Source organism: Panthera pardus, unplaced genomic scaffold (assembly GCF_024362965.1).
Source record: "Panthera pardus isolate Hobbes unplaced genomic scaffold, ASM2436296v1 HiC_scaffold_20, whole genome shotgun sequence".
In the NCBI taxonomy this organism is placed as follows: Eukaryota; Metazoa; Chordata; class Mammalia; order Carnivora; family Felidae; genus Panthera; species Panthera pardus.
Window position 1 is genome coordinate 1,942,749 of NW_026526766.1, and position 12,204 is coordinate 1,954,952.

At 39.4% G+C, this 12,204-nt stretch overlaps 1 protein-coding gene, 1 long non-coding RNA gene and 1 pseudogene across 11 annotated transcripts in view; 2 read left to right on the forward strand and 1 right to left on the reverse strand.

The window, feature by feature from the left end:
* The window catches only part of ZNF169 (zinc finger protein 169), a 55,593-nt gene that overhangs the window by 29,512 nt on the left and 13,877 nt on the right, over nt 1-12,204 (forward strand). For 9 of the 10 annotated variants that reach the window (XM_053907704.1, XM_019434309.2, XM_053907703.1 and 6 more), the window contains 2 exons: nt 10,093-10,219; nt 10,705-10,800. In XM_053907704.1, coding sequence (XP_053763679.1) covers nt 10,093-10,219; nt 10,705-10,800 — 223 coding nt within the window. The remainder of the gene's footprint in view (nt 1-10,092; nt 10,220-10,704; nt 10,801-12,204) is intronic. The other variant, XM_019434313.2, reaches the window with a different exon arrangement.
* Nucleotides 1-12,204, reverse strand: part of LOC109257902 (uncharacterized) — a 69,747-nt gene that overhangs the window by 19,106 nt on the left and 38,437 nt on the right. The gene's annotated exons all lie outside the window — the stretch shown is intronic.
* On the forward strand, nt 7,218-9,404 carry LOC109257898 (heat shock cognate 71 kDa protein-like; annotated as a pseudogene).

Consider the following 12,204-nt stretch of genomic DNA (forward strand, 5'->3'; position numbering starts at 1 on the left):
TACAATAATGGGTGTAGTTCAGTAACCAACTTTCTATAACAGAGCAGCCAGACAGGAGATCAAAGGCAATATACAACTTGAACTGCACTAATACACACACACACACACACACACACACACACACACACACACACACACCATCTATCCAACAACAGCAAAATGTATATTTAACTTAATTGTACCTGAAAGGATAGGTCATTAGGCCACAAGGTAAGTAAGTCTTAATGAATTTGAAATTACTGAAATCATGCAAAGTAACTTCTGATCACAGTGGAATGAAACTAGAAATGAACAGCAGAAAGAACTCTGGAAAATTCACAGATATGTGGAAATTGAATAGCACACTCAAACCTTTGTATCAAAGAAGAAAAATCACAAGAGAAAGTAGAAAATACACTGAGACAATGGAAGTGAAAACTTGACATACTAAAACTTAAGGAATGCAGAAAAAGCAATGCATAGAAGGAATTTTATAGCTGTAGATGCATCATGTAAACAGTAGATCTCAAATCTGCAACCTAATTATACAATTTAAGAAGAGCAGACTAAACCCAAACTAGAAGAAGGAAGCAAATAATAAAAGAGGAAAGATGAGATAAAATAGAGCACAGAAAAAATGATAGAGAAAGCAACAAAACTTAAAGCTGAAAAAGATAAAATTTTTATCCTGAAAAAGATAAAATTGACAAACCTTTATCTAGACTAACCAAACCCCCCAAGTTACTAAAATCAGAAATGAAATTGGAGACATTACTGTTAATTTTTTTAAGAAGTGTTACAAGTAAATACTTATACAAGGGAATAGCTGTATGCCAATAAATTGGCTACCCAAGGTGAAATGGATACCTTTCTAGAAATGCACCATCTATCCAAACCTCAGGAGAGAATAGAAATTCTGAAAAGACCTAGAAATAGTGAAGATATTAAATCAATAATAATAAAAAACCTCCCAACAGAGAAAAGCTCACAACCAAGTAAAGATGGCTTTACTCGTTAACTCTACCAAACATATAAAGAATTAACAAAATGTTTCTCCAATTATTCCAAAATATTGAAGAGGACACTTCCTAACTCATTCTATGAGGACAACATTACTCTGATACCAGAAGTCTTAGACAAAGACACTATGAGAAAAGAAAACTACAGGCTAATATCTCTTATGAGCAATTGCAAAAATCCTTGCCAAAATATGCACAAAACTAATTCAGCAGCGTATTAAAAGTATTGTACCTCTGGGGCGCCTGGGTGGCTCAGTCGGTTGGGTGTCTGACTTCGGCTGGTCTGTGAGTTCGAGCCCTGCATCGGGCTCTGTGCTGACAGCTCAGAGCCTGGAGCCTGTTTCAGACTCTGTGTCTCCCTCCCTCTGACCCTCCCCTGTTCATGCCTGTCTCTCCCTGTCTCAAAAATAAATAAAACGTTAAAAAAAATTTTAATAAAAAAAAAGTATTGTACCTCTTGAGCAAGTGAGGTTTACTCCCAGAATGCAAGAATGTTTCAACCTGTTAAAATCAACTCTGTAGGGGCGCCTGGGTGGCTCAGTCGGTTGAGCGTCCGACTTCAGCTTAGGTCATGATCTCACAGTCCGTGAGTTCGAGCCCCGCGTTGGGCTCTGTGCTGACAGCTCAGAGCCTGGAGCCTGCTTCGGATTCTGTGTCTCCTTCTCTCTCTGACCCTCCCTCGTTCGTGCTCTGTCTCTGTCTCGAAAATAAGTAAACATTAAAAAAATTAAAAAAAAATCAATTCTGTAATACATCACATTAAGAGAATGTATGATAAAAGCCACATGATCTCAACTGAGGCACAAAAAGCGAATGACAAAACTGAACATACTTTCACAAAAAAAAAACATTCAGTAAACTAGGAATAGAAGGGAGCTTCCTCAACATGATTAAGGCCACATATGAAAAATTCACACTGACATCATATTTAGTGACGAAAGACTGAATGCCTTTTTTTCTGAAGAACATGAATGAGATAAGGATGCCAGCTTTTGCCACTTCTGTTCAACACAGTACTGACAGTTCTAGCCTGAATGATTACACAGAAAAAAGAAAAGGAATTGTAAAAGAAGTAAAATGATACCTTCACTGGAGCCACCTCTCTCATATCCATAAAACATTAGAATCCATACACGTGAAAAAAATGTCAGAGCTAATAAATGAATTTAGCAAAGTTGCAGGATACAAAATCAACATGCAAAAAGTCAGTTTTATTTCCATATGCTTTCAATGAACTATCCGAACAGGAAGTATATATTTTTTAAGTTCCAATAAAATAAAATTCCAAAGAATACATTCTAATAAAATTCCAATTTATAGCAGAATCCAAAAGAATAAAGTACTCGGCAATAAATTTAACCAAGGAGGCAAAAGACTTGTTCACTGACACCCAAAGAATATGGCTGAAATTAAAGAAAACCAAAGTATATGAAAAGACTTCCCATACTTATGGACTGGGAGACTTAATATTGCTAAGATGACAGTACTACCCAAAGTGATCTATAGATTCAAAGCAATCTCCCTCAAAATTCCATTTGTGTGTGTGGTTATTTTTACAGAAATAGAAAAAACTATCCTAAAATTCATTTGGAACATCACAAGACCCTTGAGTCTTGCAAAACAAAAAGTATGGAGGAACCACACTGTCTGATTTCAGTACTCCGTACCAAGCTACAAACAGTGGCAAAATCGGTTTGCTACTGACATAAGGATAAACATATAGATCAATGGAACAGAACTAAGCCTGAGGAAAAACCCTCACATATATGGTCAATTGATTTTTGACAAGGGCACCAAGTCCATACAGTTGGAAAAGGACAGTCTGTACAAATGGTGCTTGGACAACTGGATACCTATGCTAAAAGAACACAAGATAAATGAAAAATTAGAAAGTCTCTGAAGAAGTAGATATAATGAATACATATGTGGAGATTTCAGAACTGAAAAATACATACCTGAAAGAAAATGGTTAGTAGATGGCTTACTAGCACATTAGAGGTAACAAATCACTGAACTGGAACACAGAACAATAGAAATTATACTGGGAAAAAAGTTATGAAGAGAGCCTCTAAAACTGTGGGAGTATAACAAAATACCATTTGTGTCACTGTAGTTCTGCAAGTAGTAAAGGTAGGCAGTATTAGAAGAGCTAATGGCTTAAAACTTCCCAAATTTGGCAAGAGATGGAAACCTAAAGATTCAAAGAGCTTGAATGTATGTCAAACATGATAAGCCCACTGAAATCCATGTCAAATCACATTACAGTTTATCTCCATAACCTAAAAATGAAGGAAACATCTTGAAAGTGGCCAATGAAAAACAACACATTTTCTTATAGGGAAAACTATTGGAATGGTAGTGGATGTCTTACCAGAAACCACAGAGGTTAGATGGAAGGGGTGTGATGTTCTTCAGGTGCTGAAAGAAACTGTCAACCCCAAATCCTGTACCAAATGACAATATCTTTCAGGAATTGAAGGGAAACGCAGGACATTCTCAAATGGAGGGAAACTGAGGATTTGTCCCTAGGAGAGTGGATAGAGGCAATTTTATAAGCAAAAAGGAAACAATAAAAGAGGGAACCTTGGAACATCTGTGTGCAGTAAGGAGTTAACATAATAGGCCTGAGACTGCTATTGTTAGGAAATCCTGCTTGCAAGATTATCCTTTGGCTGGCATTGGGATCTTGCATTTCTAGAGGGTTGGCACCATTCCCAGAACTGATAAGAATGGCTCACTGTGCCTAAAACTATGCAAACTGTAGGGTTATGTTGAATGTGCCTGTGTGACTAGCCCCCACTAAAAAAGCTGGGCACTGAGCCTTTAATGAGCTTCCTCATTAGATAACGTTTAACACATGTTGTCACAGCCATTGGTGGAGGATTTAAGTGGGTCGTGTGTGACTCCACTGGGAGAGGATTTTTGGAAGCTTGTTCCTGGTTTCCTTTGCACTTTGTCTCTTGTATGGTTTCCCTTTGCTGATTTTGCTTTGTATCCCTTTGTTATAATCATAGCCAAGTGTGCAACCATGTGAGTCTTGTGAGTCCTAGTGAACATCAAACCTGGGGGTGGTCTTGGGAACCCCTGACACAATCAGGAAGAAAGAAAACACAGGAAAAATATGGGTAAATATAGTAGGCACTCCTCTTACACATGAATTTTCTGAACTAATTTTGATGGTTGAAGCAAAAATTATTACACATTCTGCTATGATTCTAAATATATAGAGAGGAAACACTTAAAATTACAGTAAGGGCAAAAGGATGTAATGGGAGATAAAGCTTCTATACTTCATTCAAACTCGCAAAATGAAGATACCAGTAGACTGATTAGTTATGCATATGTAATGGAGCTCCCAGAGTAACCACTAAAAATGCTATATACAAAGAGATACACAGAAAGCGCTGGATATTTCAAAATAGAATTCTAAAAAGGAAAAAGAAAAAGGTCCAAATAACCCAAAAGAAGTCAGTAAAAAGAAAACCAAGCAAAAAGAACAAACAAAATGGTCTAAATACACCAACCAAAAGAGAGAAATTGGCATAACAGAGTAAGAAAAAAAGAAGCCACAGTAAACCCAATGTGCTGCCTAAATGAAACTTCAAATATTATAGCTTAGGCAAGTTAAAAGGATAAAAAGAAACATGCAAACATTAATCAAAGGAAAGGAGTGGCTATACTAAATCAATAAGGTAGGCTTCTGAGCAAGGAAAGTTACCAGACACAGAGGGTGATCAATTACAGGAAGACAGTGATCCTGAATATGTGTATCTCACATACAGTTTCACAACATGTGAAGAGGAAACCCAAAGAAATAGACAAATCAACAAGTGGAGACGTCAACACCTTTCTCTCAATGGTGGAAAATCTAAACCCCAAATCAGGAAGAGCTTGTCAACACCATCAACCAATAGAATCTAATCTTTACAGAACATTTCACCCCCAAATAGCAGAATACATATTCTTTTCAAATGCTCACAAAAACATATACCAAGATAAGCATATCCTGGGCCATAAAACATAAGAAATTTGTTTACCTTAACAAATGGAAAGAATTGATACCACACAAGGTATGTTCTCTGACCATAATGGAATCAAACATGAAGTCAGTAAGAGAAAGTTGACAGAAAAGTCTCTAAACACTTAGAAAATATTTAAACTACACACTTCTAAGTAATCCATGCATCAAAAATGAAGTTTTAAGGGGAAATAAAACATTCTCCATGAAAAGAGCATGGAGAGGAAGATACAATGTATCAAAGTATGTGGCGTACAACTAAAGCAGTCCTGAGAGGAAAACCTGTAGCAGTGGATGTGTATGTTACAAAAGAGGAAAAGTCTCTAATCAATAAGCTTCTATCTCAGGAACCTAGAAAAATAAAAGCTAAATAAACTCAAGAAACACATAGAAGGAAATAATAGTGATAAAGGCAGAAATCAGTGAAATTGAAAAAAACAGAGAAAGAGCTGTTCTTTTGAAAATAATAACATTGAAACAACCTCTAGCAAGACTAAGAAAAACAAGAGTAGACACAAATTACTACATCAAGAATGAAAAGAGGGTATCTCTACATACTCTGAAGCCATCAAAAGAATACCAGCCTACAAATTTCACAACTTACATGAAATGAACTACTTCCTTGAAAAACACAAACTACTGAAAATTTCCCAATATGGAATAATTTGAACAGCTCTATAACTATTACGGAAGTTCAATTTGCAATCTAAAAATTCCTACAAATGAAATGTATAGGCCCACATGTTTTCACTGTGGAATTCTGCCAAATCTTTAAAGACTTAGTGCCAGTGCTGCATGATTTCTTCCAGAAAATAGAAGAGGAAGAAACAAACCCTTCCCAATTCACTCTGTGAAGCAGGTATGTTAATACCAAAATAATTACACACTATTACCAAGTACAATTTACTTTAGGCATGCAAGACTAGTTCCATATTTGAAACTTAGTGTAATCCACCATTTTAACAGACTAAAAAAGAAAAACCACATGATTATATCAGTTGATGCAGTAAAATCAATTATTTGTCAGAATTCAATAACCACTGTGGGGAAAAAAAAATCTTAGAACAAAAGGAATGCAGGGGAACTCCTCTACTTGAGTAGGAACATCTACAAAAATATCTATATCTAACATTCTTTATTGCTTATATATATATATAAACATACATGTCTACTGCTGTATATATATTTATTTGTAATAATATATAACTATATATATAAAACAATTTACTGTTTTAACCATTTCACAAATTTATTTTAGAGACGGGGGCAGAGGGAGAAAGAAAGAGAGCATTAAGCAGGCTCCACGCTCAGTGTGGAGCCCAACATGGGCTTTTATCCCATGACCCTGGGATCATGACCTGAGCCGAAATCAAGAGTCAGACACTCAACCAAGCCATCCAGGTGCCTCTTAACCATTTTTAAATGCACGGTTCAGTGGTGTTAAGTACATGCACACTGTTGTGAAACCATTCCCATTCTCCATCTCCAGCACTGTTTCATCTTCCCAAGCTAAAACTGTGTCCATTAAACATGGACTCCTTCCTCATTCCCCACTCCTCCCAGCTCTTGGTAACCTCTGTTTTACTTTATGGACTTGCCCATTCTCGGTTACCTGCTGTAAGTGGAATCAAACACTTTTTGTCCTTCTTAGACTGGCATATTTCACTTAACGTTTTCAACGCTAATCCTTGGTGTTGAATGTATCAGAATTTCCTTTGTTTCTAAGGCTCAACATATGCCATTGTATGCATACACCACATTTTATGTTGATGGCCATTTGAGCTATTGTGAATAATGCCATTATGTTAGGGACTTTGCTGTACAAGTATATAGGGGTAGATAGCTAGGAGTGGAGTTGCTGAATCACAGAGTCAGTGGTATGTTTAACATTTTGAGGAACTGCTGGACTCTTCCACAAAAACCACACCATTTTACATTTCCCATCAGAAATGCATAAATGTCTCCACACTGCCAGAACTTGTTCTCTCCCTTTTCTTTGGTAGTAGCCATCATAGAGGGTATGGCGTGGCATCTTATCTTAACGCTGTGCGACATAATGCTTTTCTCCTCATGTTAAGAATAAGGCAAAGATGTCTGCTCTCACCACTCTCATTGTGCTACAAGTTCTGCAATAAAGCAAGAGGAAACAGATCATTGACTGCTCTCCAGGTAGCTGTTTCCTTCGAAAGCCAGGCTGGGCCCATAATGAAGCAACTATGTCTAAGGGACCTGCAGGTGGCATTGGTCTTGGCACCACCTACTCTTGTGTGGGTGCCTTCTAGCACAGGGAAGTGGAAATAATTGCCAATGATCAGGGAAACTGAGCCACCCCAAGTTATGTAGCCTTTACTGACACTGAACGATTGATCGGTGATGCTGCAAAGAATCAAGTTGCAACGAACCCCACCAACACAGTTTTTGATGCCAAACGCCTGATTGGGCGTGGATTCGACGATGCTGTTGTCCAATCTGATATGAAGCACTGGCCCCTCATGGTGGTGAATGATGCTGGCAGGCCCAAGGTCCAAGTAGAATACAAGGGAGAGACCAAAAGTTTCTATCCAGAGGAGGTGTCTTCTATGGTTTTGACAAAGATAAAGGAAATCACAGAGGCTTACCTTGGGAAGACTGTTACCAATGCTGTAGTCACAGTACCTGCCTATTTTAACAATGCTCAGCATCAGGCTACCAAAGATGCTGGAACTATTGCTGGTCTTAATGTACTTTGAATCATCAAAGTACAGCAGCCAACTGCTGCTGCTATTGCTTATGGCTTAGAGAAAAAGGTTGGAGCCGAAAGGAATGTGCTGATCTTTGACTTGGGAGGTGGCACTTTTGATGTGTCAATCCTCACTATTGAAGATGGGATCTTTGAGGTCAAATCTACTGCTGGAGACACCCACTTAGGTGGAGAAGACTTTGACAACCGAATGGTAAACCATTTTATTGCAGAGTTCAAGCGCAAATATAAGAAGGACATCAGTGAGAACAAGAAGGCAGTCCGTTGCCTCTGTACCTCTTGCAAGCATGCCAAGCATACACTTTCTTCCAGCACCTAGGCCAGTATTGAGATTGGTTCTCTATATGAAGGAATCAACTTCTATACCTCTATTACTCGTGCCTGGTTTGAAGAATTAAAATACTGACCTGTTCTGTGGCACCCTGGGCCCTGTAGAGAAAGCTCTTCAGGATGCCAAGCTAGACAAGTCTCAGATCCACGATATTGTCTTGGTGGGTGGTTCTACACGTATCCCCAAGATTCAGAAACTTCTACAAGACTTTTTCAATGGGAAGGAACTGAATAAGAGCATCAACCCTGATGAAGCTGTCGCTTATGGTGCAGCTGTCCAGGTAGCCATCCTTCCTGGAGACAAATCTGAAAATGTTCAAGATTTGCTGCTGTTGGAGGTCACTCCCCTTTCTCTTGGCATTGAAACTGCTGGTGGAGTCATGACTTTTCTCATCAAGCACAATTCTACCATTCCTACTAAACAGACCCAAACCTTCACTACCTACTCTGACAACCAGCCTGGTGTGCTCATTCGGGTTTATGAAGGTGAGCGTGCCATGACCAAGGATAACAACCTACTTGGCAAGTTTGAACTCACAGGCATACGTCCTGCCCCCCATGGCGTTCCTCAGATTGAGGTTACCTTTGATATTGATGCTAATGGCATTCTCAATGTCTCTGCTGTGGATAAGAGTACAGGAAAAGAGAATAAGATCACCATCACAAACAACAAAGGTCGCTTGAGCAAGGAAGACATTGAGCTCATGGTCCAGGAAGCTGAGAAGTACAAAGCAGAAGATGAGAAGCAGCGAGACAAAGTGTCCTCCAAGAATTCACTTGAATCGTACGCATTCAACATGAAAGCAACTGTTGAAGATGAAAAGAGTAAAATCAATAATGAGGACAAACAGAAGATTCTGGATAAGTGTAATGAAATCATCAACTGGCTGGATAAGAACCAGACTGCAGAAAAGGAAGAATTTGAACATCAGCAGAAAGAGCTGGAGAAGGTCTGCAATCCCATCATTACAAAGCTGTACCAGAGTGCAGGAGGCATGCCTGAAGGAATGCCTGGAGGCTTCCCTGGTGGTGGGGCTCCCCCCTCTGGTGGTGCCTCCTCTGGGCCCACCATTGAAGAGGTTGATTAAGCCAACCTGAGAATAGGTTTAGCATTGTTTCACACAAAATATTTGAAGGACCCAAATTTGTAGCAAATTCCATGGCAGTGAAGTTGAGCTGCCATAGTTAATAAACTGGGCATTCTTGATACTTGAATATGGAATATGTGCACAAGGAAAGGAAATACAACATTACACTTTATAAGCATTGTATTGTTAAGTAGAAAATACAATGTCTTAAAACTGTATTTAAAATTGGCACCAAAAAAATAGAGGAAATAAAATGCATATAGATTATAGATTATAAAGGAAGAAATAATTCTGTCCCTATATGCAGATGCCATGCTTGTCTATGTAGAAAATCTAAAGGAATCTAGGAGGAAAAAAAATCCTAGAACTAAGTGAGTTCAGCCAGGCTGTAGGATTTAAGATAAAGATAGAAACAATTGTATTTTTGTATCCTAGCAATGAACATAGTGTCACTGAAATTAAAAATACCATTAAAATCACTTAAAGAGATTCTAAGGTGTCAATCTAACAAAACATATGGATTTGTATGCTGAAAATCACAAAATGCTGATGGAAGAAATCAGAAGACAATAAATGGAGAGACATACCACATTTGTGGATTTGAACAGTCAACAGAGTAAAAAGAAGAATAAGGTGATCTACCTGATTTCAAGACCTACTATATAGCAGCTTCATAGACGTAAGATCAAGAGAAGAAAAGAGAGGACCCCCTAACTAGACCCATGAGCAATGTGAGAAGGGGATTAATAGTCTTGAACACACGGCACTAGATTTTGGGTTAAAAGCAGGGGCTTTGAATCTCACCTGGGGCCCCACACCAGCCTTTCTTCCTACCTTGGCCGTAGTTAGTGGCTTAGCTTAGGTTGACTAGTGCATGTGGTTTGCTTCTGGGTGAGCAGGAATGTGTTTGTGTTACAGGCATTAATGGCCTTCAGGGATGTGGCTGTGGCCTTCACCCAGAAGGAGTGGAGGCTACTGAGTCCTGCTCAGAGGACCCTGTATCGGGATGTAATGCTGGAGAACTACAGCCACTTGGTGTCGCTGGGTAAGGATGTCTTGTCTCAGGTCTCAGACTGCCTGTGAACATCTTAAGATTTTATGTAGTAGCCATGATACTTTTGGCTCAAAAAGAAAACCAATATTTTCCCTATATCCCTAGAGAGTGTTTGGATTCTGTAGAGCTGAAATAGTGAAGGTGTGTGTGTGGCGGGGTGGGGGTGAAGCTATGTGACACTGAATTGCCAGGACTCTTCCAAGGTTGGGCCCTTCCTCCAAAGTGATCTTGCCTCAAATTTGGGAATACTGGTATTCAGTTAACCACAGGGGAGACTTTAGATCCGGGACTCCCCCTCCCCTTAGTCATCCTTTCTCAGCACTCAGAGAGCCTTTGCGCACTGCCACTGCGCCCCCCCCCCCCCCCCCCCCCCCCCCGCTTTCTGGGTTATTGCATTCCCCTGCTGACTCTGAGTTCTGCCATAGCCTCTTAAACCACTAACCCAGGGTCACCTTGGTTTCTTTCCCTGTGAGTAGGAATTGCCTTTTCCAAACCCAAACTCATCACCCAGCTGGAGCAAGGGGATGAGCCCTGGAAAGAGGAGAGCGAATGTCTTCTGGACCTTTGTCCAGGTGAGTGGGAAGCAGTGGGCCGGAGAGGAGACCAGGCAGTGAGGTGCTTAGCAGATGAGGAAGGAGTGCTTATGAACTCCTGGGGAGGGCTCTTCTTTGGGCCCCCCTTCCATGATATCCTGCTTACCCAGAGAGGGCTTCCCTGGCCGTCCTCCCCTCCCCTACGCAGGCTCATTCTGTTCATGTGGTGTCTCTTTTCCAGCACCTTTTCCAGTTCTAGGATCTCCTTGTTCTTGGGCTTTTGTTGGTTGGCCTGATATTCTGCATAGCACTTGCCTTCTGAGACTAAGTCTGCTGTCTCTGGGAGACACTATCTAGTTTTTGTTCATAACATGTGAATTTCTTAGTGCATTGGTTTTACTCCATAAATTCCCATAAGCTTGCTTCTTTTATGATGGATTATTTAAGATTACAACAGGGTGTGTAGAATTATATGAGTGCCTGTGTGCCTTCCCTGCAGCCTAAGAAATAGATGTTAGAACACCAGTTAACAGCCCCCACACCTTCCCTGTTGTGTCCTGCTCTTCCACCCCAGCCAAGAATCCAGTTTGTGCATTAGCATTCTCATGTGCCCTTTTTTCTTTTTCCCCATTCATTGGGTCCTTCAAGCATATAGTGTTGTTTTGCATGTTTGTAAATTCAGCACATAGTATTGTGCTGTACCCATCCTTCTGGAACATGCTTTTTCACTGACTTTGTGTGAGTATCCTGTTAAAACACATTACCAGTTCCCTTCTTTTGGACACTTATTTCCAATTTTGGCTATTAAATAATGCTATCTACATATTCCTGTTACTTCCATAGAAACGGGCAAGAATTTTTCCAGCCTAGAGTTTCTTGTCCCACATCCTCACCAATACTGGGTATTGTCAGATTTCTTCCCTTTGCAGTGAATCTCAGAGGTTCTTGTCCCACACATCCTCACCAATACCAAGTATTGTCAGACTTCTTCCCTTTGCGGTGAATCTCAGAGGAGCTTTGCTTTTCAGGGAGCATGAGTATCTCTTCCTCTGTTGTTTGGTCATTTACGTCTTCTATGATTTGTCTGTTCATGGGGTTTCCCTCCTTTTCATTTGGGCTGTTTCTGTTATTGATTTGTAGAAATTCCATATAAATTCTGAGAACATGTAGGTCTTTAATCCAGTGGGAATTAATTTTATGTGAATGACTGGAGGTAAGAATAAATTTTTTCCTGATTTATTTTTTTTATTCTTTTGTTTTCAACATTCCTGGCATTTTGTTTCTAAATACAACCATATATCTGGACTTGTACTTTATAGCAAAATCAGTGCTTTTGTCTTTTTTTTTTTTTTAAGAGAAACTATTATATAAGCTATAATAATGGTATAATATAAAATGTATTATGGTATATTATGGTATAACAGTTTAGGGATAAATAATTTA